This window comes from Saccopteryx leptura, chromosome 6 (genome assembly GCF_036850995.1).
Source record: "Saccopteryx leptura isolate mSacLep1 chromosome 6, mSacLep1_pri_phased_curated, whole genome shotgun sequence".
Classification (NCBI taxonomy): Eukaryota; Metazoa; Chordata; class Mammalia; order Chiroptera; family Emballonuridae; genus Saccopteryx; species Saccopteryx leptura.
This window is the reverse complement of record NC_089508.1, coordinates 67459331-67486005: the sequence shown is the minus strand read 5'-3', so window position 1 is coordinate 67486005 and position 26675 is coordinate 67459331. Positions and strand designations below refer to the sequence as shown.

The 26675-nt window shown below is 39.4% G+C and overlaps 1 protein-coding gene across 4 annotated transcripts in view; it reads right to left on the bottom strand.

Moving 5' to 3' along the window:
• The window catches only part of MYO5A (myosin VA), a 260030-nt gene that overhangs the window by 27405 nt on the left and 205950 nt on the right, over window positions 1-26675 (bottom strand). The window contains exons 26-33 of one of the 4 annotated variants that reach the window (XM_066387962.1): window positions 22152-22295; window positions 21847-21900; window positions 18581-18808; window positions 13639-13739; window positions 9700-9780; window positions 7542-7740; window positions 5196-5270; window positions 4465-4558 (exon numbers count right to left, since the gene is read on the bottom strand). In XM_066387962.1, the coding sequence (XP_066244059.1) occupies window positions 4465-4558; window positions 5196-5270; window positions 7542-7740; window positions 9700-9780; window positions 13639-13739; window positions 18581-18808; window positions 21847-21900; window positions 22152-22295 (976 nt within the window). The remainder of the gene's footprint in view (window positions 1-4464; window positions 4559-5195; window positions 5271-7541; window positions 7741-9699; window positions 9781-13638; window positions 13740-18580; window positions 18809-21846; window positions 21901-22151; window positions 22296-26675) is intronic. The other 3 variants (XM_066387963.1, XM_066387964.1, XM_066387965.1) reach the window with 3 other exon arrangements.

Genomic DNA, 26675 nt, shown 5'->3' with positions numbered 1-26675 from the left:
TACAGAGACAGAGAGCGAGTCAGAGAGAGGGATAGATAGGGACAGACAGACAGGAATAGAGAGAGATGAGAAGCATCAATCATTAGTTTTTCGTTGCGACACCTTAGTTGTTCATTGATTGCTTTCTCATATATGCCTTGACCGTGGGGCTACAGCAGACCAAGTGACCCCTTGTTTGAGCCAGCGACCTTGGGTCCAAGCTGGTGAGCTTTTGCTCAAACCAGATGAGCCTGTGCTCAAGCTGGCGACCTCGGGGTCTTGAACCTCGGTCCTCCGCATCCCAGTCCGACGCTCTATCCACTGCACCACCATCTGATCAGGCACCAAAGAAATCTTGAACAGATAAAACCACCTTTATTTAATGTGATTTCCTAAATACTATTCAGTTTTGTTTTTAGTAAAGTGCTAAAGTCCTACCATGAAGCTGCAACTATTAAAGCACAACCACTGGTTAACAGCCCTCTGAGATGTTAAAAGTGGTCACTACTGTCAGTAGCAGCTGCTAGAGAAGAATTATGCTAAGGATTCAAGAAAAGTCTCCAATTTTATCTCAGAACTGAGAACTGAATTAGAAGTGCAAGAGAGGGCACGGGAACACATATATGGTGGTGTTTGTGGAGACACCTGCTAGTAAGCAGGTTGTTTTATCTATGGGAAGGGTGCAATTAAGAAATCTGGCCTGACCAGGTGGTGGCGCAGCGGATAGAGTGTAGGACTGGAATGCAGAGGACCCAGGTTCGAGACCTGGAGATTGCCAGCTTGAGCACGGGCTCATCTGGTTTGAGCAAAGCTCACCAGCTTGGACCCAAGGTCGCTGGCTCCAGCAAGGGGTTACTCGGTCTGCTGAAGGCCCACGGTCAAGGCACATATGAGAAAGCAATCAATGAACATCTAAGGTGTTGCAATGCGCAATGGAAAACTAATGATTGATGCTTCTCATCTCTCTCCGTTCCTGTCTGTCTGTCCCTGTCTATTCCTCTCTCTGATTCACTCCCTGTCTCTGTAAAAAGTAAATAAATAAAATTAAAAAAAAAAAATCTGTTAAGGTATAGATTAATTTTGAGTTTAGAGACTTGTCAAACAAAATGCAGATCAGACACATTAGCAAGTTTCAAGTTCCTGACTCCACAAGGTGTTGGTTGGGCTAGTCCTGTCACTGCTGGGCAATTCCTGTGTTAGTTCTGGGAAGCCAGTCCCACAGGAAGAGGTTATCAGAAAGAATAAAGATACCTGTCTAAGCTCTTGCTTATGTAGCAGAGCCTGGGGACACCCATCCACTTCTTGCTGCAGCCTCACACATCAAGACTACCAGTGCTGAAGTCATCGCTGTCCATCAACACTACGCTATCTAAGGAGGGATCATATTGTGAATGGACAAATCAGGGCTGTAGCATCTAGTGCTTCAAGTGCATGGTGCAGTCTGGACACCACAGGACTAATTATAAAATGTATGCCTCCACACAAAAGACTGAAGATTCAAACGACTCAGTTTTACATAAATTATTTCTGGAGTCAGCTTAAATACAACAGCACCAGAATCTTGAAATCTATACAAAGTGGCCTTCATGGCTCTCGTACATGCCGTGTGTAAAATACAAAATAATAAAATCCCTGTTATCTGGATTATTGTTTGCTTTCAGCCACAGAAACAATTTAAGAGGGGAAACTGGGAGGAAATAGATTCAACATATTAAGTTGATCAATAAATGTACATATTTGGACTCCATATGATGCAAAGAGAACACTTTAAACCTACTGATTTCATCATACCTATGATGTAATTGATTACGAAGTAGCATTATTTTATATAACACTAAAGAAGGAAAACACTGACAATTAAGCTATAACCCATCAACAGTTGTAAGACATATCCTGATTTCAGAGATGTTAAAATGTCAAGAATTGTGCCTCAGATTTTATAAAATATGATGAATACTTTTACTATGAGATATCATGTTTTAAAAGAAAGCTTTACTTACCTTTTGCAAAATCTCTAACCAAGGTATTTTTGGTTCTGTATAAAAATGTCAAAGACAAAACCTGCCATACTTTAATTAAAATTTTTCTTTCTGCCTTTGAATTATTCCCAGAGATTTAGTCTTTACAAAAACTCACAGATAAAATATATATGTCAGCTCAATATAATTAATTCATTTAGCAAATCATCTACTAATTAAAATGTTAGAGAATCTAGTCTGAAAGAGAGAACCCAGGACACCACCCTAGTTTTCAAAGATGCAAGAGACATTGGGAGTCATTCATTCCAATGCTCCATCTAATCTGAGGTCCTTCCAGAAAGACCTGAAGCAATCCTTATTTCTATTTCAAAGGTTCTTTATAATTGAGGGAAATACAATGCTGAACCATTTTGTCCTAGAAAAGGAAAGGACACTAGAAATATATATATATTTAAATTTATTAATGTTAGAGAAAAAAGAGAGAGAGAGAAGGGGAGAGGAGCAGGAAGCATCAACTCCCATATGTGCCTTGACCAGACAAGTGCAGAGTTTTGAACTGGCGACCTCAGCGTTCCAGATCAATGCTTTATCCACTGCGCCACCACAGGTCAGGCTAGAAATATTTTTAAAATTTCTTTTTCCTCACTTTGTTACCAGGAAGATCTTGATCTCAGGTTTAATTGAGAGTCAAATGTATTCCTATAAATAGAGATTCTATTGGAAAATATGACACAAAGGAGAGAAGTCAGTGGGTTCTAGTCCTGGTTTGGCCACTGACTAGCTGAGACCCTGAAAGTCATGTATAGTTTTTGGGCCTTAGTGTTTTTCTCCTATAAAATGATTAACTCATTTCTAGAATTCTTTAAGGTATAAATTCTTGGACTTCATAAAAATTGAGATGAAACACCCACTCCTGGATTAAAATATCTCACAAAGCAGATTAAATTTTGAAGCAGTCTCCATTTAGCTATGTAATTTCTGCTAAAATTATATATGTTGGCGTTTTAAAGATGTTTTCATTGCTTTCTAAAAAAGTCTCCATAATTAAGTATAACCCATAGCAAGAGGCAACAGTCTTGCTATTTTAAACCAGAGAAATTTAAGTATATTATATATTTTTAAAAATATAAGAATATTTTTATCCTGACCAGTGGTGGTGCAGTGGATAAAGCATGGACTTGGGAAACTGAGGTCCCAAATTCTAAACCCTGAGGTTGTGTGCTTAAGCTTAGGCTCACCGGCTTGAGCGTGGGATAATCGATCCCATGGTTGCTAGCTTGAGCCCAACGTCACTGGCTTGAACAATGAGAGCATTGTTAGAATAAGCTTAGAATTTGGCTTTAGCCTTGCTCACTGCTATATTCCTGGCACCTAGGTAAATACCACTTGAAGGAATAAACACATTAATCCAAAAGCTCAGATTCATTTGTATATAACAATAACAACTGATATTTGATTCATTCTTAAGTTGTTTTCCCATTGTCATCATATATAAATCATGAGATGTTTCTTAAAATCTTATTTCTTTATAATCATAAATTATTTTTTCTTATTTACTTCTCTTTTTATCTGCATTAGAGGGTCAGTTCTTTGAGGATACAGACTTTGTCTTCTTAATATTAGTATCCCCTAACACTAACAGTAATAATAATAACTAAGTTTGTTTGGTTTTTTTTTACAGGGACAGAGAGAGAGAGTCAGAGAGAGGGATAGACAGGGACAGACAGACAGGAACGGAGAGAGATGAGAAGCATCAATCATTAGTTTTTCGTTGCGACACCTTAGTTGTTCATTGATTGCTTTCTCATATGTGCCTTGACCGTGGGCCTTCAGCAGACCGAGTAGCCCCTTGCTCGAGCCAGTGACCTTGGGTCCAAGCTGGTGAGCTTTTTGCTCAAGCCAGATGAGCCTGCGCTCAAGCTGGAGACCTCCGGGTCTTGAACCTGGGTCCTTCCGAATCCCAGTCCAACGCTCTATCCACTGAGCCACCGCCTGGTCAGGCTAACTAAGTTGTATATAGCATTTACTGTGTGTTGTAACTATACTAATGCATTACACAGATGAACTCATTTAATCCTTACAAACCATGTTAGGTATACCATTATCACTCCCATTCAACAGGTTGGAAAACTGAAGCACTGAGAGGTTCAGTAACTTGTCCGGTATCAGACAACTTATAGTACAAGGCCAAGATTTGAACCCAAGAAGTTTGGCTCCAGAATCCATGCTCTTATCCTCTATGCTATACTGACTAGCACAGTGCTTGATACATAGAATATAGTCATTGATGTTTTTTAAATGGACTCTCCCACTTTGTAAATTTTTACCACAATAAAAAGAACATTTTCCCTTACCTAGCAACGGAAGTATCTACTCCACAGACACTAGGTTTGTTGAAAATCATTTTTGTTATTGTTTGCAATATTTTCATGCAAGCCCATTAGGTCACTAGTATAGCAATAGAAAACCAAGATTCAGCAATTGTCATAAAACATGTTTAAAATACCTTCTAGTTCACCAATTTTTTTGGCAAATACTTTCAGTTGTTTTTTCAGTTTCCGGACAGTCTTATCTTGTTTTTCAAGTTGTTCCATCAAATCCTAAAAATCAAAATGAGAAACATAACAAATCAAAATAGGTCTTCTAAAATACACAGAATGAAAGCAGACAGAAATCACAGAAAGAGCACTGTTAGTTTCACAAAGAAGCTCATCGGTGGAGCCACCACCTGGCTAAAACTGGCAGGCATAGGAATGCAACTACAGTAAAAGCCAAATGTTAAAATATACAATGCAGTAAAATCCTTTACAGCGTGATGGATAGCGGGCTCACTGGGAAGTCTTTTCCAGTAGACTCCATGTGTGTAAAACAATTAAATGCTCATAAAATGCACTGCTATTCCATTGGAATGTTTTCTTTTAAAGGGGGGAGAGGGAAAATAAATTTTGGCGAATATACAAAAAGGTTTTGTGGAAAGTTTTAAAGACAACTGAACTTAGGTAGGGGCTTTAGACTTCTGACTTCCATCACACTGCAAGGCTAGTCTTACTAAGAACCAAACATGACAGTGGACTCAGGACAACGACAGAGGCTACATGACTGGCTGAAAGACAGCTGTGGGAGAAACAGGTTTCGTGAATGTTTTGAAGAGACTTCCTGGGGAGGAGCAGGCAGCCCCTCAGGTACAGAGCTAGAAATAGCAGGAAGACAACAGAAAAGCACTCAGAGTTTACATACAATCATCCGTTTGTAAAGTGAAATCCGATATGATTGATACTTCTTAGGGTCATCTGCATATAATTCCTCAAAATACTGAAAAAACAGGCACAATGGATATTTGTTTTTCTGTGTCTTAGAAGGAAATGCTAGCTCTCAACAAAATCAATAAAAAATATTTTAAGACATATATAATGAAACTATATATTCAAAGGGCCCTGATTTGTCATCTATTGTCTTCTGATCTTTCTGGTATAGATAATTCCAAGTTTTTATATATACATATATTTTCACATGCTCAGAGGAAACAGGCCATAGTCAAAAAGCCATAGTTTAGCAGGTAAACAAAGTGGTGGTCCCTCGTCCCCAGGTAAGGCGGTTGTAAGTTCACTCCTCAGACCTGCTTATAACATGCTGCACATATTTTTGCTGCCAGAAGCTGTGGCAAGTGCAGGGAAGGCAAATAAAATGAGAATAGTGGCAGTGCTGGCACTCTCATCTGAAGGTGGGAAGGCTGGCGAGAAGACGTGTGCCTTCCTTCCCCAAAGGCAGCACAGAGGGCCTGTGAAGCAGTTCACTAGAGGGAGGAAACCCTCTCTGTTAGTGTTGGGCATAGGTAGCGTTTCCAAGAACTAAGCCTGGGTTCACATCTGCTTTAATATTCTGCTCAAGTGTTTCCTAAAGAAAACAAAAATTAAGATTGAAAAACTATACTGCTTTTGAAAAAGTGCATCATTCCCTGCATCTACGTTTGAGTCCATTCTCCTGATTAGCAGCCAGTGAGGCAGGACAAGTCGCTCACCTACAAAGGGTCTTCCTAAATCTCAAACTCATTAACTAGACTACCAGCTTAGAATTTGGAGGTTTAGTTTATTTTCGTATTAGCTATGAAAAATTACCAAGAAAATTAATACTGTAGACAGGTTGTAAGGGAAATGCTTAGTAAACTTGGTGGAAAGCCTGGGAATCTGCCACCTGGAAGCATCTTTATTTCACGGTTTCGCCTCATATTTGGAGACAATCATCATAAGCAGAAAATATACACTGATCAATTATTATTATATTATTTAGTATGTTTATCAATTCTTAGACACTTAAGCATTGTTAGTTCAATTAAGCAACAAAATGTTTGAGGGGAATAAAATGACACTTTAAAAACAGTCCATGATTCAAAAGATTTTCCCCCACAAATCAGTCATATTTCAGTCACTCTGAGAGTCCACATGTTCCCCTCAGCCACCTCTCCCATTCTTACAATGGACAGCACGTGTCCTCCGGTCCTTGCCAGGACAGACAGGCTGGGAAAACACCTCTAGGTTTTGCTTTGATTAATATAAAAGATGGTTAAAGAGATAACACTAGAAAACTATTTGTAATGTAAAATAATCACTAATGAAGTAATGGAGGGATAATTCAGATTGTTATATCTTCAGAGAAAATCCAAACTATTTATTACAGGTCACTAAAACCCTGAATTTGAATTAAAAAAAAAAAAAGCAAAACACTACCAGTCTTAAACAGCTTTTCTCAAAACCAGGCTGACACTACACTATAGATTTTATATAGAAACAGAGAATTATTACTTTCCAATGACTTTTAATTTAATATATACATTTATCAAATTTAAGTAGATAAAATCTATAAATCTGTAATAAAAGTTATTTTGTGACTGAGAAAGAAATATTCTAGAAAATACTTTCTGTGAAAGAAACAAAAAAAGAAAAAACAAAAACAACTTGTGCCAGTGTTCAGAATCTGGCAAGGAAAAAAAAACTTCATTCACTGAGTAAGTTCTGTTAAAAAGAATTAAAAATGTACAAACTTGCACCCTGACGTCTCTCCTCATGACCTGGGAGCTCCATCCAGTGGCAACCAAAAGGCCCCCTGGGCTCTGCCAACTGCCTTCCCAGACCACAACTCCACCCCCACATGTCTGCTACAAGGTGGAGACTGGGGTGGCCTCAGTGGCTGTCTGGGAACCAAAAGTGAACAGCCTTGACCCTAGTCTCTGTCACAACAACCAAATGACAGAGAATGGCAGAGTTTGCAGCGGAAGTGGAGGAAGTGGCCACTTGAGTTCTCGAGGATTTCAAAAGACCGGTCTACAGTTGGGTGGTACCTTCCAGGCCCTCTGAGTGAGGTCTGGGAGCCTCCTGAGGGAAACACAACCTGTGCATGTGCCTTTTTCACTTCTTCCCACAGAGTCCATTTTCCTCACTCTGTTTCTATTGAGTAAGAGGGTAACAAGGGTGGGGCAGTGAGCTTTCCCAACCATGAAGGTGTGTTTGATCAACTAGAAACTAGGAGCACCCTGCAAAGCTGGGCACGGCCTGCAGAGGGGGTGCAGGCGCAGGCACCTGTCCTTACCAAGTTCTCGTTGGTCAGCCGGGTGATCTCGTGCTGCAGGCTGGCCTCGATGCGGGCCTCGGGGGGCAGTTGCAGGTTCTGGGCCAGCAGCTGCTGCTGCCGGTTGTTCTCTTCCTTCAGGCTCTGGATCTCCCCACGGAGGGCTTCGGCCTCATTCTCGTGGCTCCTCTTCTGTGACTGAAGCTGGGATTCCAGGAGCCTATGGAGAAGCCACACAGGTAGAAAGAGAGATGCCTGGTGGGGCACTTGCAAGGGCAGGAAAAGCTGGGACTCAAGCATCTGTGTAACTTCTGACTTGATTAAAGTCAGGAAATTCAAACAAGATCAGAAATGCTCTCACATTTGTGTCTTTCTTAATTGTGGATCCTGCTACAAATTTAAGGTTCTCAAAGGCCCTGAGAAGCAGAAGTTTTAGCTCTTTTGAAGAGGTTCACAGGAATGATGAATAAAATAATCAATTAAAAGACAGCTTTAATCTGGCTGACTACACTTACAAACTAGCTTTCAAGCTGGCAAAGACAGTATCTTTGCCACAAATATCCACACTATAGAACAAGAGTACAAACTCCTGATCTAATTAAATATGGCTTCAAGAATTTCAGCATTACTAACAGCAGGCAGAGAGGGTGCAACCAGCATCCCATTTTTACGTCCTGCTCTTATCTGCAAAGAACAGAAAGGCTGGAGTGCTTCTCTGAAATGTATACAGATATACCCAAATCCAGACAGCTAGTTCTGAAACTGCATATACAAATACTTTAAACTTGTCATCTTCTTTCTCCCATAAACTTCTATATCAGTAACAGAATCCTAACAAGACATGGTTTTAGAACATAAATATTAATAGGACCAACAAAGTGGTTACTGTTTCTCTGAGCAAACATACAAACCAGCTGTGCCCATAGTAGCCCAGGGCACTGCAGTGAGAAGAGCAAGAGAAACAGCAGCCTTCCTTGACCATGCACCCCTCACCCCCTCTTCCACATTCACCCCTTTTCTAAACACAAAGTGACAGTCAGGAATTAACACAAAGAAAGAAAAGATGTCCTTTCTTTCCTAATCCCCTTGGTTATCAATTGCTGGGCAAAATTTATTGATGCCATTACAAGCAAACTGTTAACAGCAGGCTAAAGATATTTTAGTGAGTATACAATTTCAAGAGCATTTGAGCCAGTAACACCACAAAGTTAATGACAATGGTTTATAACTAGAACAAAGCAGAAAAAGCAGAAGCTCCTTGAACAAACAGCATATTAAGTATTTTTAAAATTTAGTCAATAAAATGGTATTTTTATGAGATTTTTAAGACACAAATATCACTAGAGCAGAAGAGTGTTAGAAAGATGTTGCTGTTTCCATTTTATTTGCTTTCCTCTAAACCAGCGGTTCTCAACCTATGGGTCGCGACCCCGGCGGGGTCACCTAAAGCCATCAGAAAATACATAATGCATATCAGGTATTTACATTCTGAATCATAACTGTAGCAAAATTACAGTTATGAAGTAGCCACCAAAATTATTTTTTGGTTTGGGGTCACCGCAACATGAGGAAATGTATTGCGGGGTCACGGCATTAGAAAGGTTGAGAACCACTGCCACATGTAACATGCTGAGTCTGGGTAATTATTTTGAACTGCAGCAATGCAGGAAACCCTCCTGATTAGCTGTTTCACAAATCTGAACTTCATAATAACTACATAGAATGCCAAATCATGTATTTAATATTGCTGTTAGGCAGCATGATGATAATATATGAGAATGTAGCCACATTGCCATAGGCAACATATCCTTTAGACTGATCATTATTCCAAACAAGAAGCCACTAATTAATAGGTACAGTATTAATCTTTCCTCATAGCAGTTTAAACTCTAGCTGAAAGGTTTTGGTTTTCTTCCAACTCCTAGTAAGATGAGATATTCACAAATTTTAGTGTCTGAAGGAAACTCCAGATAGTGTCTTTCACTTCTGGGCAGAAACTCTGATACTCATCATCAATATTTCAGCTTAATAGCATCCCTTAGTCGAGAGGGTTTTTAGAAAGGTATTTGGCTGACTGCTCTACCACAATTAATGTAAAGAAATACAGAATTTAAAGTCAGGAGGCCACTGTTAGTAACAACAAATTAATGACATTCCATTTTGAGGAAACGAATATAACCTGTTGGCTTGTTTTAACCCTTCATAAACCAGCCACAGCTCTCCATCCTCATTCAACTCATGGCAATCCATAGCAGGTGATCTTCCATGCAAAGAAAACAACAATGCAAAACACAAAGGACACAGAATGGGAATGAGATGAGGATGGTCAACAGTATCACAGAGTCTTTCAATATTTTATTGTCAGTATATTGTTTTTGTTAATTACAGATAACTTTAAGACATTATCTCAAAAAATTATTTTTCATTAATTTTTTTAAAAATGTGTAATATGTAAATGGGTAGAAATTAAAACAAAATAAGGATCTACAGTTACTTTTCCTGCTAAATGAGAAATGATTCAAAAGGTGAGAAAGAGGTTCTGTTTTTAACATTTTATTCAGCTAGTAGAATGATCTTATATGTCACATATTATATTAGAGACTAATCACGCCAGTCACACACATATGGAATGAAAACTTCAGCTATTATTTTCATGTGGCAACACTCACAATCCACTTCAAAATAAAGTTTTAAAGAGCTTGTTTTAACTTAATAAAATCTGATTTCCTAGTTTTAAAAAACTGTTATAGGAATAACTTATAAATGAGAGTATGTCCAAAGTTCTCAACCTCTATGACACAACTTTTAAAAAACTTTTTTCTTTGTGTCAAAATTAACTTTAAGACTTGGAGAAACTTTTTATACTAGTGATGTGACACATTTTGTTAAAAGTATATATCCTGACCAGGCGGTGGTACAGTGGATAGAGCATTAGCCTGGGATGCTGAGGACCCATGTTCAAAACCCCGACGTCACCAGTTTGAGCGTGGGCTCACCAGCTTGAGTGTGGCTTGAGAGTGGGATTGTAGACATAACCCCATGGTACTGGCTCAGCTGGAGCCCCCTCCCCAATCAAGGCATATATGAGAAAGCAATCAATGAACAACTAAGGTGCCGCAATGAAGAACTGATGCTTCTCATCTTTCTCCCTTCCTGTCTGTCCCCCCCACTAAAAAAAAAAAAAAAGTATATATAGTTGATAAATAATAAAGCTTGATTACAGGTTTTTTTCTACCAAGGGTATTAAAATAATATTTTTGAGTGTTTGCTAATTGTCAGGTACTGTTCTATATTCTTCTGTATATATTATTTCATTTAGTTCTCCCAGTAAGCCACTATCTATGATCTCTCACATTGCAGAGAAGGACATGGAGGCTTAGAAGTAATATACCTGTGGAGGTTACACAGCTGGAAAGGAGGGGAGCTCAGGGTAGACCAGGTTCTCAGTCCTCCTCCTAGACTTCTGTTGTTGATACTATGTCTACACAAAACAAATTCCAGAGCGTGCTCTTCTATTTTCCACCTATCACCTCTCCCTGAAGATTTGATCTATTTACATGATCTCAATTGTAGTATATTATATGCTGATGACTTTGACATTTATATTTCAGCCACATAGCTCTCCTGCTTCAAATCTATATTTTCAAATATGTAATAAATTTCTCTCCTTGGATGTCTTCCCAGCTCCTTAAATTCGTATTTATAAATCTATCAAATATCTCCACCCCATACTTCCCTACACTCCAGGCCAAGGATTACAAAATAGCATCATGACATCCAACCAAGTATCCAGAGCAGATACTTCAGAGTCAACCTTCACAATTCCCTATTCCTCACCGACACATCCAATAAAACACAAGGCTTACTGACTCATCGTCTTATGTAGCTTTCAAAGTGTCCCATTTCTCTCAATCCCAACTGCCACTAGCCAAGTCACAGTCACCATAATCAGTCATTTGATTACAGTAATAGCCTCTAAACAGGTCTTTATGCTTTCAATCTTGTTTTACTACAATCTATTCTCTAACATAAATGCTGGGGTTAGCTTTATAAAATTCAAATGTCATTATATCATTTTCCTACTTAAAATCTTTTAACAGCTTCCACCATCACTAGAGTGCAGTCCAAATTCTTTTGGCTGTCTTCCCAACAGCCTATAAACCCTGTGAAAGTAAGGACTGCATTTACCTTGCTGATAGCTAATGTTTCCACATGTGGCAAAGGGCCTGGCATGACATAGGCATGCAATACATATTTGGTAATTGAATACCTGCATGGATGAACAAACAGTATAATCTAGCTATTTTTATACTTACACATTCTTAGATATAAGATATGTTATTTATAATTTACACTCATAAACTAAATTCAAGTTTAACCAAATACTTTTATAAACATTTTCCATCCTTTCCCATAAAAAAAGATATTCTTTTTTTTTTTCTTAATTAAGAGGTGGGGAGGCAGAGAGACAGACTCCTGCATGTACCCGGATGGGGATCCACTTGGCAAGCCCCCTACTGGGCAAGCTCTGCCCATCTCAGGCTGTTGCTCTGTTGCTCGGCAACTGAGCTATTTTAGTGTCTGAGGAGAGGCCATGGAGCCACCCTCAGTGCCTGGGACCAACTTGCTCCAACCAAGCCATGGCTGTGGGATGGGAAGAGAGAGAGAGAAAGGAAGAGGGGAAGGGTTGGAAAAAGCAGATGGTCACTTCTCCTGTGTGCCCTGACTGGAAATCGAACCCGGGATGTCCATACGCTGGGTCGACATTCTACTACTAAGCCAACTGGCCAGGGCCAAAAGAAGATATTCTTTAGTTTTGAAGTATTCCTATATACTAATTGTGATACAATACATTAGGAGATCCAGACTGCACACTGATAACAAAAATCTCCAGAATAGTCTTTCTCTGTGATCATCACTGGCCATATTCTTTTAAGCATGTAGTCTTTAAGTTCAGAGCTGAATACCACTAAGGCTGTATTGGAAAGAGGGTTAGAGGAAGGCTGACAGAATTCCAGAGATGAGCCTTTACTCTGTGATATAATCTCAAGCACAGAAAAGACTTTAGGAAAGTTCAGCCCTTTAGTGATGGTACAAATCCTGCATTCTCAGCCAGCCCACCTAAACTTCTTAAATGTAAGTGCCATCTGCAATTGTATTCATATTTAGAGTAAATGGAATAAAACCAGAGTTAGGATTTTCTTAGAACACTTTAGGAAACATGACAAAAACACTGTCTCAAATATAAGGGTCCCAGCCTAGAAATTATGGAACACATTTAGAATTACATGGCTAAGACTACCATGATTCCAGATACTTTATCTGGAAGTATCTTCACATTAAATTTTTTTTTTTTTAAGATTTTTTTTTTTTTTGTATTTTTCTGAAGCTGGAAACTGGGAGAGACAGTCAGACAGACCCCCAACTGGGAGAGACAGTCAGACAGACCCCCGCATGCGCCCGACCGGGACCCACCCAGCACACCCACCACGGGGCGACGCTCTGCCTCTCTGGGGCGTCGCTCCGCTGTAACCAGAGCCACTCCAGCGCCTGGGGCAGAGGCCAAGCAGCCATCCCCAGCGCCCGGGCCATCTTTGCTACAATGGAGCCTTGGCTGCAGGAGGGGAAGAGAGAGACAGAGAGGAAGGCGCGCGGAGGGGTGGAGAAGCAGATGGGCGCTTCTCCTGTGTGCCCTGGCCGGGAATCGAACCTGGGACTTCTGCACGCCAGGCCGACGCTCTACCACTGAGCCAACCGGCCAGGGCCTCACATTAAATTTTGATTACTGAAAGTTGCAGTTTCCCCTACAAACCTTCAGAAATAACCAGCCTGAATAATGAATGAAAGTGACTACCAAACAGTCCAATAGTGAGCAACTTCTCAAGGCTAAGTAAGACCTTAAAGATGCAGACAATATATCAACTTGATGTAAAGAACATTTTCCCTGACACCTTTCATCACTAACGCTACCTTATGTTATGAGATTTTATTGAATATATTGAAAAACTTGGATGTCTACTAAAGCAATGTATAAATACTTTGACTTACTGTACAGAAAGCTTAAGACTAAAGATCAATATGATTAAACCAAAATGGAATAAAAACAGGATCAACTTACCTGTTTGTTTCTTTCAAACCAATGTATGCTTGTGCTATTTCACCTTTATCTTTCATTTTCTGTACATCTTCCAAAAGTATTGTGGAATCTGTCATTGTATTCTGAAGGGGGAAATGACATAGTTTTACATTAAGAATCAACTCAAAAGCTTTGGACCACATACAACGATTTCGGTTGTCTGTGTTCCACCACTCTGCCCTGCAGAGCATCAGCTGCAGCCCACAGAACTATAGAGGAGAGTAGGGCACAGGCAGTCAAGAAAAAGAACCTTCAGTCCTTCTCTTGAAAATCCTTAACGCTCTGCTATAAATGTGGTAAGATCTGGAATACTTTAGCCCTGTAAATAAAATAACTGATGGGTTATGTGGGTTTTACAATATGTGTGTTTGTATTGGGTGTGTGTGTGTGTGTGTATTCCATCATTTAGTTCCTTTGTATTCTTCCATGGTTATTGTTCTAGTGCTATATATACTATATACTTCATATACACATATAAAATAGGTTTCAAATATTTAAAAAAAATATAAAAAAATATATATTTTAAAACAGACAAACAGCATCAGAACAAAAACCAGGCAGCACTATTTAGTGAAATGACAAAGCTGTTCTTTCTATGACTTTTCAGTCAATTATAATAAAACAAAAATCCCAATAACATTAAAAATTTAACATAAAACTCATTCATCCATGGAAAACTCAGTAGAAAAAAGGTGGCATTCAGATGTATGCTTCAGCAGAATTAAAATCTTTATCTCACATCTTTAGATATATATAAATGGGAAAAATTTAGCTCCTTATAAATCTCTACCATCTGCTGTTATTCAATTCTTTTTCCTCTGTTACAGTATTATATGGTATAAGCTTCTGAAGTAAGTATCTGGTAGATCAGAATTACTAATGATTTTGTGTCAAAGTACTTTTCTGCTAACATTTTTAACTTCCATCTTAATTTTTCCTTTTTGATCTAATCTGTTTGATGACCAGTGTAATTTGAAAAATTTTCTTCTACTCAGCTATTCTCTTATCTCTTCTAAACCAGGTAAAAAATAACTGTAAGAACCAGTGTCCTATAGTCTCTAAAGAAGACTATACTTTAGAGCCCAAGGGGCCATTTCATTTGTCTTAGTAGTATATGTCCAGTTCTTTAGTCTGCATTTGCTCTACAGCCGGATCTCACAATGAAGTGGTGTTAGTAGATTACACTTCAAATACCAGAATCTTAGAGACCAGTTTCAAGATGACTTTAATGCTAACTAGGGGCCTACAAATAGTTGCTTTTGAATTTCAGTGTTTATAAGAAATATCCCTTTTTTAAAAATCTCACTTTTCTCCTAATGCTGCTTTACTGTAAGTTTATAAATGTATTCTTTGAGAAGACCAAATAAAATCTAATATATGCTATTAACAAAAGCTTAACTGATTGAATTAAATACTTTCCAATAAATATCAAGTATAGCACTTCTTTAACTATTTTTATAAATATTTAAGTATATATTTCATAGAAAATTTCTTTTTTCTCTTTCCCTAGAAGGCAGAAAATCTTTTTATTACATAAAGGGCCATACTCAGATTTAGTAATAACTCTCAGAGGCCCAGGTTCTATAATCCTAAATGTATTTCTGGTATCCTGAACTTTTAGTAAATTAGGTAACTTGATCTCATAACTAATACAAAGGAGAGCTAGGGTTCTTAAATGGTGCTGTCCTGACAGGACATAGCTAGTCTTTCCCTTCTCTGGCCTATCTTAGCTAAGCAGTGGTGGCTGGGGCAGGGGATCAGACTTAGACTGCCAGCATTAGGAAGTCTCACTGCTCAGTGTGTCTCCCCCAAGCCAGTGGCCAAAAGTCTTGAAAGGGTTATATCATGTAGGAAAATCCCACCCTCCCAGGTGTGCACAGCAACCCAGGTTCCTCTTCTCCCTGGGCCAACAAACCCACAGCTGGTCGCATGAGGGCACAGCAGAGCCTGTGCTTTTGAGTGTGTTCCAAGTCAAGGGCTTCTCTCCCCCACTGTGGATGGCCTACCACAACTGCCATAGTGAGTCACAGATACAACTGTGAATTCGAAGTCACGGGGACCTCTCTGTGAGCCAGACTGGAGACTACTACATCCATACTTTCCCACTGACCTCCCAACTGCATCCATACTTTCCCACTGACCTCCCAAACAATAAGAGATCAAAACAGGAAACCAGTTTGTAAACATAAAAATAGATGTGGTAGCCAGAAAGTATCATTTGCATATATTGAGAATAGTATTTGTAAACTAAAATGAATATTAAATAGTATTTACTAAAAATTTTATAATTACCTTGTCATCCTGAAAAATCACAAGTCAGCAAGCACAAAAAACAAATGGAGAAAACAATAAACTCCTAGTTCCATAAATGAGTTCTGTCATTGAGTCCCCATTATAACAAATATAAGCTAGCTGTAAAAAACAACCATAAATTGTTTTTCCTAAAACTAACTCAATAAATAAGTTAATATTTGCGGAACTGACATGACGTGGACATTAATATATATACTTTTGTGATAGCAAGTCTTAATTCTCAGGAACAAGTGCTTGAAATTCCTTTTGTGTTTTTTGGTTCTTCTATTGTAAAATATTCTTGAGTGTATGAGAAAATGCCCCTCCTGTTAGTGTGTATGGGTTAAATTCTTTTCCCAGGTCTGTGAGAGTGACAGTAATACCCGCTAGGGCATCTGTCCCACAACAGCCTGCCGGAATACTCGTGGAGGCGGAGCAGATAAACGAGACCTGGCTGGGCTGGATCACCACCTGCTCACTGGGTGTCACCACTGTCCTGCAGAGTTGGGAAATGATGTGCCTGTAACTAGAAACTGAGAGGGACCAACAGCCCTGGAGTATTTGAAGAGTCTCAGGCAGCATCAGGGGCATTTTTCCTGGGAGAGGACAAGCTGCTGCCATGTGCATGCTGGGACGGAAGAGCAGAAGCCTGTCAGTACCAGCCCTTTAGGGAGGGGCTGGCAAGCAGCTGTCACATGGAACGAGTGCGCTGGGTCACTGAGGGTGGGGGTAACTGTGTGCTCTGTTAGCGAGAGGTTTTATGCCCCTTGGTTCATTTTCTTTCCTTTCCCTTAACTTCTTCTGAAGTTTCTTATGAGAATACTAATTTGTCACAAGTGAACCAGAGAAAGAAATCCTGATTGTGGACTCTGCTCAAGCTAGCATGCTTGAGCGGTCATCCTGGGAACCAAACTGAAACAGCCCAGAGAAGGGAGATGCATATATATAGGGCCAGCCCAAAGGAGAGATTCCCATTCTCTATCTTCTCATTTCAGACTGAAGGGGTTTGCGATTTGTTTTAAAATAAGAAAGGCCATTTCTTTATATAACTCTGTTTTTTACTGGGAATTTTCAAAATTTGACATTTTCTGGGTCAGCGTTAATCCTAAGTGAGAGTTGTTGTTATGAAATCCAAATCTATGTGCCAGGCTCGGTATCTTAACTACACGTTACACTACCACTTCTAAGAGAAGCACTCTCAGATCTTTCAGGCACCCAGCTCATCACATATCAGTCATATTTTATATGGCCTGTCACTCAGTTGGGATAGTAGATTGCCTCAAGTCTTATTGACAATTTGCTGCATGAACAGGAGGAGGGACATAGGCCAGGCTTTAAAATGACTATTCAGTCATTTTTGTCTGATGGCAAATGACAAAAAGGCCCATTTTTGATCAGCACATGGCAATGCTAGGTCTCAAATACCTACGGGCAGGAAGGACTTCAGGGCCATCTATTCCCTCCAGTGGGGGTTCCTTCTGTTGAATCACTGAACATAGTCCTCCCTACTGGGACAGCAACCCCTAAACAGAACTCTCTCGAGTGAGCAGAAATCATCTCCATGAACTTCCACTCACTGATCTCATTTCCAATCTTTTCATGGTACCTTTGCAGTTAAACAGGCTAACTTCAACAAATACTTTTAAAATTATAGTAATGCCTTCCCCACAGCAAGACAATTTATGGATTTTTGTACTTAATAAAATTTTATTTTTGAACAAAATTTATTGTGGCCAAATCACTACAAAAAATTTTTTTAGCCCTGGCCGGTTGGCTCAGTGGTAGAGTGTCGGCCTGGCGTGCAGAAGTCCCGGGTTCGATTCCTGGCCAGGGCACACAGGAGAAGCGCCCATCTGCTTCTCCACCCCTCCCCCTCTCCTTCCTCTCTGTCTCTCTCTTCCCCTCTCGCAGCCAAGGCTCCATTGGAGCAGGGATGGCCCGGGTGCTGGGGATGGCTCCTTGGCCTCTGCCCCAGGCGCTAGAGTGGCTCTGGTCGCAACAGAGCGACGCCCCAGAGGGACAGAACATCGCCCCCTGGTGGGCAGAGCGTCGCCCTCCTGGTGGGCGTGCCAGGTGGATCCCGGTCGGGCGCATGCGGGAGTCTGTCTGACTGTCTCTCCGTTTCCAGCTTCGGAAAGAATACAAAAAAAATAAAAAATAAAAAATAAAATTTTTAAGCCCTTTGCTCATGAGACTTTGAAAACCATTTGGGATTTCACTTGCTTTCTGCTCACCCCAATTGACATTTGCAACAGTTTAAAACACAGATATTCTGACCTGTGGTGGCACAGTGGATAAAGCGTCGACCTGGAAATACTGAGGTCGCCAGTTCAAAACCTTGGGCTTGCCTGGTCAAGGCACATATGGGAGTTGATGCTTCCAGCTCCTCCCCCCTTCTCTCTCTCTCTCTCCTCTTTCTCCCTCTCTGTCTCTCTCTCTCCCTCTCTCTCTCTCCTCTCTAAAAAAAAAAAAAAATGAATAAATAAAACACAGATATTTTTTTAAAATGATAATATCCTCATGGAGAGTAAAATACTCTTTAAGTATTTGCTTCATTATACATCAGAGGAAATGAACAGAGAGAAGCAGAGGCCAGTACCCATACCCAAACACCTCCTTAGCTCATGCTTACCTTGGGTTGGATGGCCTCTTTCTGGCTCACCAGCTGAGACCTCAAGATGAGGACTTCCTCCTTGCGGACATCAAGCTCCTCACTCACAGAGGTCAGCTGCTCCATGAGGACACGGTACGCTGGTGCACCTGGAGCAGTCACCTCTGGGGCACTTTTCTCACTAAGGGCCTTGCGTAACTCATTTAGCTCATTTTTCAGTTTTTTGTTTTCTGATTCTAGTTCTTGACGCTGTATGAAAAGACAAAGAATAGTCCATTGCTGTCATCCTCAACTTTACATTGGAATGCTCACCTTCCCCTCTAGATGGAAGAGGATTGATTCTGCTGTAAGATCATCAGACCTAACCTAGTGAATGGTTTCCCAGGTTCCACCGGGAGCTCTGCTCTGCAAATTAAGGAAGTCGGACATCAAGTAGAATTGAGCAAGATGAACGGTAGTTTGCTTCATCAACCCAAATTCCAGAGTCAAATTTATTCCAGGCCTGCCCAGGGTGTGTTCACAGGCCTGGAGAGATTGCTGAGTTCCAAGGCATGTGTTTAGCTCAGTCCTAGGAAGCTCAGGTTTTGTTTGTGGGTAAACATAAGGGCAGCTAGGAGGGGCCGGTTAGGTTATTTCAAATGAGCAGTTTCAATGATCAGATACCTAAAATAAGAGTCGCATACTCTTATTCCCTTTGTAAAACAAAATGGAAAGACAACTGAAATCTTAGGCTTTTAACTTCTAATTTTAAAAAATTATCACATCATTTAAATTAATAAAATTCCCTTTAGGGTTTCAATGACAACAAATAAAATTTGTTCACACTTGTTTCTTGTGTGACATGCTTGCCAAGTTGTTGGAAGCAGCTTTGGGAGGTGGAAGTAGAGGACAGGCCACCTCCTCTTCCAGCCATCAGGGCCACACACACACTTACTGCTCCACACTCGCACACACCACCAGCTGTCCTTATGCCACCAGTGGTGCTGCCCTCTGCACAGTCTGCTCAAACATTGACAAAGGGAACCCAGAATAGAGTGCTGGCGTTGAATTATATCTACTGGCACTAAAACACAAATATCAGAATGTCAGTTGAGAAACAGTCGACAGTCATTTAAAAGCACCATGGTTATATCTGAAACTAATACAAAATAATATTGAATGTAAACTCCAGTTGAAAAAAAAATTTAAATAATAAAATAAATAAAAGCACCATGGTGTCTTATTTAGCACGAGATAAGGCCTTATGATAGTGAATATAAATATTTTTTTAAAGACTTTATTTATTGATTTTAGAGAGAGGAGAGAGAGAAGAGGAAGCAGGGAGCAGGGAGCAGGAAGCATGAACTCCCATATGTGCCTTGACCAGGCAAGTCCAAGTTTCAAACCGGTGACCTTAGCATTCCAGGTTGACGCTTTATCCACTGCGCCACCACAGGCCAGGCTGGATGTGAATTTTTTTTTTTTTTTACAGAGACAGAGACAGAGTCAGAGAGAGGGATAGACAGGGACAGACAGGAATGGATAAAGAGATGAGAAGCATTAATCATTAGTTTTTCATTGTGCGTTGCAACACCTTAGTTGTTCATTGATTGCTTTCTCATATGTGCCTTGACTGTGGGCCTTCAGCAGACCGAGTAACCCCTTGCTCGAGCCAGCGACCTTGGGTCCAAGCTGGTGAGCTTTGCCCAAACCAGATGAGCCCGCGCTCAAGCTGGCGACCTCGGGGTTTCGAACCTGGGTCTTCCGCATCCCAGTCTGACGCTCTATCCACTGCGTCACCGCCTGGTCAGGCGAGACTATGTTCTTAATCTGCAAACTAATACCTAGATATCTTTCTCTACAAATACAGAGTTTCAGTGGGGTTGGTAGTTAGAGCATGGGGTTTGAAGCCAGAGGTACCAATGTTCAAATCTGTTTCTGTCAGTTTCTAGTAGAGTGATGTTAGGGAAGATACTTATATCTCTTAGCCTCAATTTTCTTATTTGTAAAATGGGAAATAAAACACTGACTTGCAGGAATATTGTAAGAATTAGAGCTTACAAGTAAAATTTCAAATGATTTAAAAATGATATGTTAATGACCTAACCAGTGGTGGCACAGTGGACAGAGTATCAACCTGGGATGTTGGGGCCCCAAGTTTGAAACTCCAAGGTTGCTGGCTTGAGCGCAGGCTCATCTGGTTTGAATGTGGACTCAACAGCTAGAGTGCAGGGTCACTGGCTTGAGTGTGGGGTCATCAACATGATCCCATGGTCACTGGCTTGAGCCCAAAGGTCACTGACTTGAAGCCCAAGGTTGCTGGCTTGAACAAGGGGTTACTGGCTTGTCGGGAGCCCCCTGGTTAAGGCATATACGAGAAGCAATCAATGAATAACTAAAGGGCCACAACTATGAGTTGATGTTTCTCATCTTCCTGTCTCTCTTATAAAAAAAGAAAAAAAGAAAAAATAACGATAGCTGCCATCATTTGTTGGGTACAGTACTATTGTTTTGTTTTGTTTTTTATTTTAAGTAAGAAGAAGGGAGAGAGTGAGACAGACTCCCGCAAATGCCACAACTGGGATCCACTGGCAACCTCTGTTTGGGGATGATGCTTGCAACCAAGCTATTTTTAGAGCCTGAGGCCAAATGCTTAGACCAACCAAGCTATCCCCAGTTCCTGGGGCTGACACTCAAACCAATCAAGGCACTGGCTGCAGGAGGAAAATGAGAGAGAAGGGGGAGAGTGAAGTGGCAAGAAGCAGATGGTTGCTTCTCTTGTGTATCCTAATGGGGAATCAAACCTGGAAAATCCATACACCAGGTCAATGCTCTGTCCACTGAACCAACCAGCCAGGGCCTGTTGGGTACTATTAAATATAGCACTGGGCACTACTCTAGGCAGTTTACATGGATTAGTTCATATAATCCTCATGACAGTCTTATAAAATAAATATTATAATTTTTTATAGGGGAATAGTGAGGCACAGAAAGGATACATAACTTGCACACAGCCATACAGTGGTGCATCTAGCATTTGAGCCCAGGCAGTCTGATGCTAGAGTTCATGTCCTTTACTACCTTATACAGCCTCAAAGACAGCTACTGGTCCTGTTTCTGTTTAGAATGAACTCTCTTATATAGAATAGAACCTATAAAAGGAAATAACACAAGGCTAGAAGTCATTCGTGAAAAAGGCTTAAGCTAAGACCTCAGGTGCCCTGAAAGCTGTTCTCTGGAAAAAGGCTCTCAGCAGCTCTCTTGCCAAAACAAGATATTCAAAGTCTTGCATAGAAACTTCCCATTACCTTGAGGGACTCGTATTCCAGTTCTGCACCTCTAATTTGTGGTCGTTCTTCTTCCTAGGGAAAATATAAGTTAAAAACTTTATAAATAAATGGTTATATTTTAATTTTTACATTTTAAAACTTAGACTATTTCCTTGCTCTGCAGAAAGCAGTGAGGAAAGGTTAACCATCACTACTTGAACCAAATCCTACTTGTTAAAGTACTTGTGGGCGAGTTTCCACTAAGAAGAGACTGCAGCCCTGGATGTGAGTCCCAGCCTCCCGCTGGGTTTGCCACAGCCCTGGGGCAGGGCAGCACTGCGTACCTTTGCCTTGCTGCGGAGCACCTGCTCCTCCTTGCGGTCCAGCTCATCTTGCATCACCTGCTTCTCCTGCTCCAGCTCTGTGACCCGCTTCTGGAGCTTGAGGAACAATGACATGTCCAGAGGCACCTTCTTCTCGCTTGGCTCCTAAACCCCAGAAGAAATAAGACAGTCAAGACAATGCAGAAGCTGTATAAGCCAATGAGAAAATGATGAACAGCTCTATAGAAAAACAGGCGAACTTATACAAGAAATATAAAGGGCCAAAGAATATACAAGTAATTTGTCCAACCTAGCTAATAAATGGAGAAACACAAGTTAAACAACAGTCCAGTACTATTTTCCCCCTATCAGATTGACAAAAATTGAAAAGACTAATGATACCATGTGTTAGTAACCATGTTTTACATATTGGTGAAAGTATAAGTAGGCATTTTAAACGGGCAAGTTAGCTGTATCGATTAAAATTTAAATGTGTGATACCCTTTAAGCTAGCAATCTATGTTTAAGAAATAATCCTACAGAAATACTTACACAAGTACACAAAAATATATATAGAAAAACATGTTCATTGCAGCATTTTAAAAAAGATTTTATTTATTTATTTTATTTTTAAGAGGAAGGAGAGAGAGAGAGAGAGAGAGAGAGAGAGAGAGAGAGAGAGAGAAAGGGTGGGGAGGGAGGGGCGGGAAAGCATTGACTCATAGTTGCTTCCTGTAGGTGCCTTGACCAGGCAAGCCCAGGGTCTCAAACTGGAGACCTTAGCATTTCAGGTTAACGCTTTATCTACTGTGACACCACAGGTCAGACACAGCATTTTTTATAATTGCAAAAATTTGGAAAGAACCTGAATATTAGTTAATAGGAGTGTTTCTTAAATAAATTATGATATACCCAAATTATGGCATATTTTATAGCTATTAAAAAGAATACAATAGATCTATATGAGTAAACAAATATGTCCTAGATAAAAGTATTAAGTGAAATACACAAGTTGCAAAACAGTATTTATATTATGGTCTTTTATTTGTTAAAAACAAACAAACAAAACAAACAAATATATGTGACTTTTAAACATACCTAGCACAGAGCATACAAGTAAAAGGCCATCAATGGTTACTTTGGAGAATGGGAGGTACTATGGGCAAGTTTTATTTTCTACTTTACACATTTCCACATATATTTGAATTCTTTTGTAATTAGGAAAAATTATTTTAGAAAGGTGAAATGCCACCATAAATATCCTGAGATCAGATGGACTGAACACTGAAAAATGAAAACATATATATCCCTTAATAAACTGAGAAATAACCTAGTAGCATTTTAAAAGTACAGCAGTTGGTTCTAAAACAGAACCACAGTGAGAATTACAGTTAGGATAAATAAAGATATACTGATTAACCTGACCTGTGGTGGCTCAGTGGATAAAGCATTGACCTGGAACACTGAAGTTGCCTGATGGAAACCCTGGGCCTGCCTGGTCAAGGCACATATAAGAGTTGGTGCTTCATGCTTCCCCACCCTCTCACTTTATCTCTCTCTCTCTCTCTTCTCTAAAATGAATAAGTAAAATCTTAAAAAAAAAATTTTTAAAAAGACACACTAAGAGAAGCAAATGGAAAGAACTAACCACCATCATGAAAGTTCAAAGAGTAACATAATTGTTTTACCTTGTGTTTTACTTTGGATTTGAACTTTTTAAATGAGGGTAGAAGAGAAAGAAATGTATCCTTAGATTTAATGGAGATGATAAGGAGTCTCTTTTTGTTTGAGACACAGAGAACGGTAATAACATTTATTTAACTAAAAGGTCCAAATATAATTATTACTTTTTAAGACTTTATTATCTATTGATTTTAGAGAGAGGAGAGAGAAAGAAAGGTAAAGGGAGAGGAGCAGGAAGCATTAACTCGTACTTGCTTCTCATATGTGCCTAAACCAGACATGGGCAAGCCTGTAGTTTCAAACCGGCAACTTCAGCATTCTAGGCTTTATCCACTGGGCCACCACAGGGCAGGCATTAAATATAATTCTTAACTGATTAGCTAATCTTATACATCCAATGGTCAATTTTTAAAAGTTTTTTATTCCATTATAAAAGCAAAATAAGTTTTTTTTTTTATAGAAAATTAAGGAAATAAGAAAAGTACAGAGAAATGTAGGCATAATCTCATATTCAGGGAAACCTCACAATTTTGGTTCAGTCTTTTTTTTATAGATTTAAAGAACTGGAATAATATTTCCATTAAAAATTTGTATTGTCTTTTAAGCTTAGCATAATATTATACTGTAACTGTTTTCCAAGTTACAATATATTTGAAACCATAATTTTTTTTTTTAATTTAGCGAGAGAGACACACACACAGACAGGGACAGACAGAAATAGAAATGAGAAGCATCAACTCGTTATTGTGGCACTTGAGTTGTTCATTGATTACTTTCTCATACGTGCCTGGATGGGGGTAGGGGCGGTTTCCAGCTGAGCCAGTGATGTCTTGCTCAAGCAAGTGACCTTGAGCTCAAGCAAGCAACCTTGGGCTTCAAGCCAGTGACCATGGGATCATGTCTATGATCCCATGCTCAAGCAAGCAACCTTGAGGTTTCAAATCTGGGCCCTCAGAGTCCCAGGTCGACACTACACCACTGCCTGATCAGGCTGAAACCATAATTTTTAATGGCTGTTCTGACATGCATACCATCATTTGCTTAGTGATAGGCAATAAGGTTGTTCCTAACTTTTTACTATTGAAATATACTAAAGTAAACATTGTAGTATATAAATATATAAACTAACATTTTAAGTCTGATAAATTGGTTGGGCCAGTTTACACTTCCATCAGTAAACATCACCTTGCCTAGAACAGCAATGACTGTGATTTAAAAATAGACACCACATTTATGTTATGTATATTTTACCACAATTACAAAAATAATAAAAAAGTTTGCTCAAAAAACATGTGATATTTGTCGTTATTTTAATTTAGATTTCTTTGTCTTTTGATACAGTTGATAATTTTTATACTCATTAGTTATCTTTGGTCATGTTTGATCCACTGGTTATAGGAAGCAACTAGTGAATGCACATCTAAGTGGAACAAATGAATGCTTCCCTCTCTCTCTTCCACTCTGTCTCTCTAAAATTGATTTAAAAATAATAATAAAGGATACCTAAGAAGAATCAACTAAACTAATAAGTGGAGCATTTAAAGACTGTCAGGGACATCTACACAAACTAGGTAGACCTGGACTTTTTTTTACTGTCTTTTGTAATGCTCAACAGTAAGAAAAAATATAGGTATGTGATCTTCACCACAAAGTCTGTCCTGACTTAGCAGAACAGACATAACATTCTGTCTAAACATAAAATTTACTCTATATAAATAGAATTCATTCATATAAAAACTCATTTCTAGATATCCTATACTTATATTTTAGTTTATTTACAATGTAAATATTTCATCTTATGCATTTTAAATTTTTGTTTATCTGTTAATAATGTATGTGTCCTTGGAAATTTTAATTATTTCAGCTTTTTAACATGATAAAAGAAGCCTTCATCCTGTGAATTACCACTTCATTCATTGTACCTAAAATGTCATCATTTAGGAATCACTTCTTTCAGCCTTGAATGAACATTTTTATTTAAAAGAAATTCTCTTATTAAGCCTGACCTGTGGTGGCACAGTGGATCGTCCACCTGGAATGCTGAAGTTGCTGATTCGAAACCCTGGGCTTGCCTGGTCAAAGCACATACAAGAAGCAACTACTTCCTGTATGTTTCCCACTTCTCCCTCACCCTTCTTTCTTTCTCTTTTCTCTCTAAAATCAATAAATAAAATCTTTTAAAAAATAAAAGGACTTTTTAAAATCAAAATAGGATAGGTAGCACTTTAGGTAGCAGTTAATACCACATAAATAATTAGTTGATTACTAGATAACAGCAAACTTCTACAGATAGGAACATTAAAACAGAAGATGGAAGAACACAAAAAAGAACACTTAACCAATTTTAAATTATTTGAGACATAATGAATAGTAATTATTTAACTGCTCTGGATGCCCATTCTTCTCCCTAATGACATAGCTAATTAAAGAGATAGCATTTGTCCTCTTTATACCACATGGGCAGGAAGAAAGACTGGGCTATCTGGCGCAGAGAAGTTTCTGGGGTTTTATTTAGCTTTCCTTTCTTAGTAAGGACTTTGTCATATGGGGCTTTTCCAAGAGAGTGAAACTTTGACACTGACCTAAAAAAATGACAACAGTCTCTCATCTGAGGAAAATAGGAAGGTAATAGAATTTAATTGGCACCAGAGGCCTGGGAGTCATTCTGGAATTATTGTTCATGCTAGCTGAGAAAGTTATGGTGAACCTTTGCCTGGGTTTGACAGGTGTGAGGAAGCTTGGGAGCAGAAGCAAAACTGGGATAATTAATCACTGGCTACCATGAAAGATGCATGACAGAGCAGGGAGAAGCAACGATTCCAACTGAAGTTTCCATTTTTTTGACCCTGACCACACCCAGTC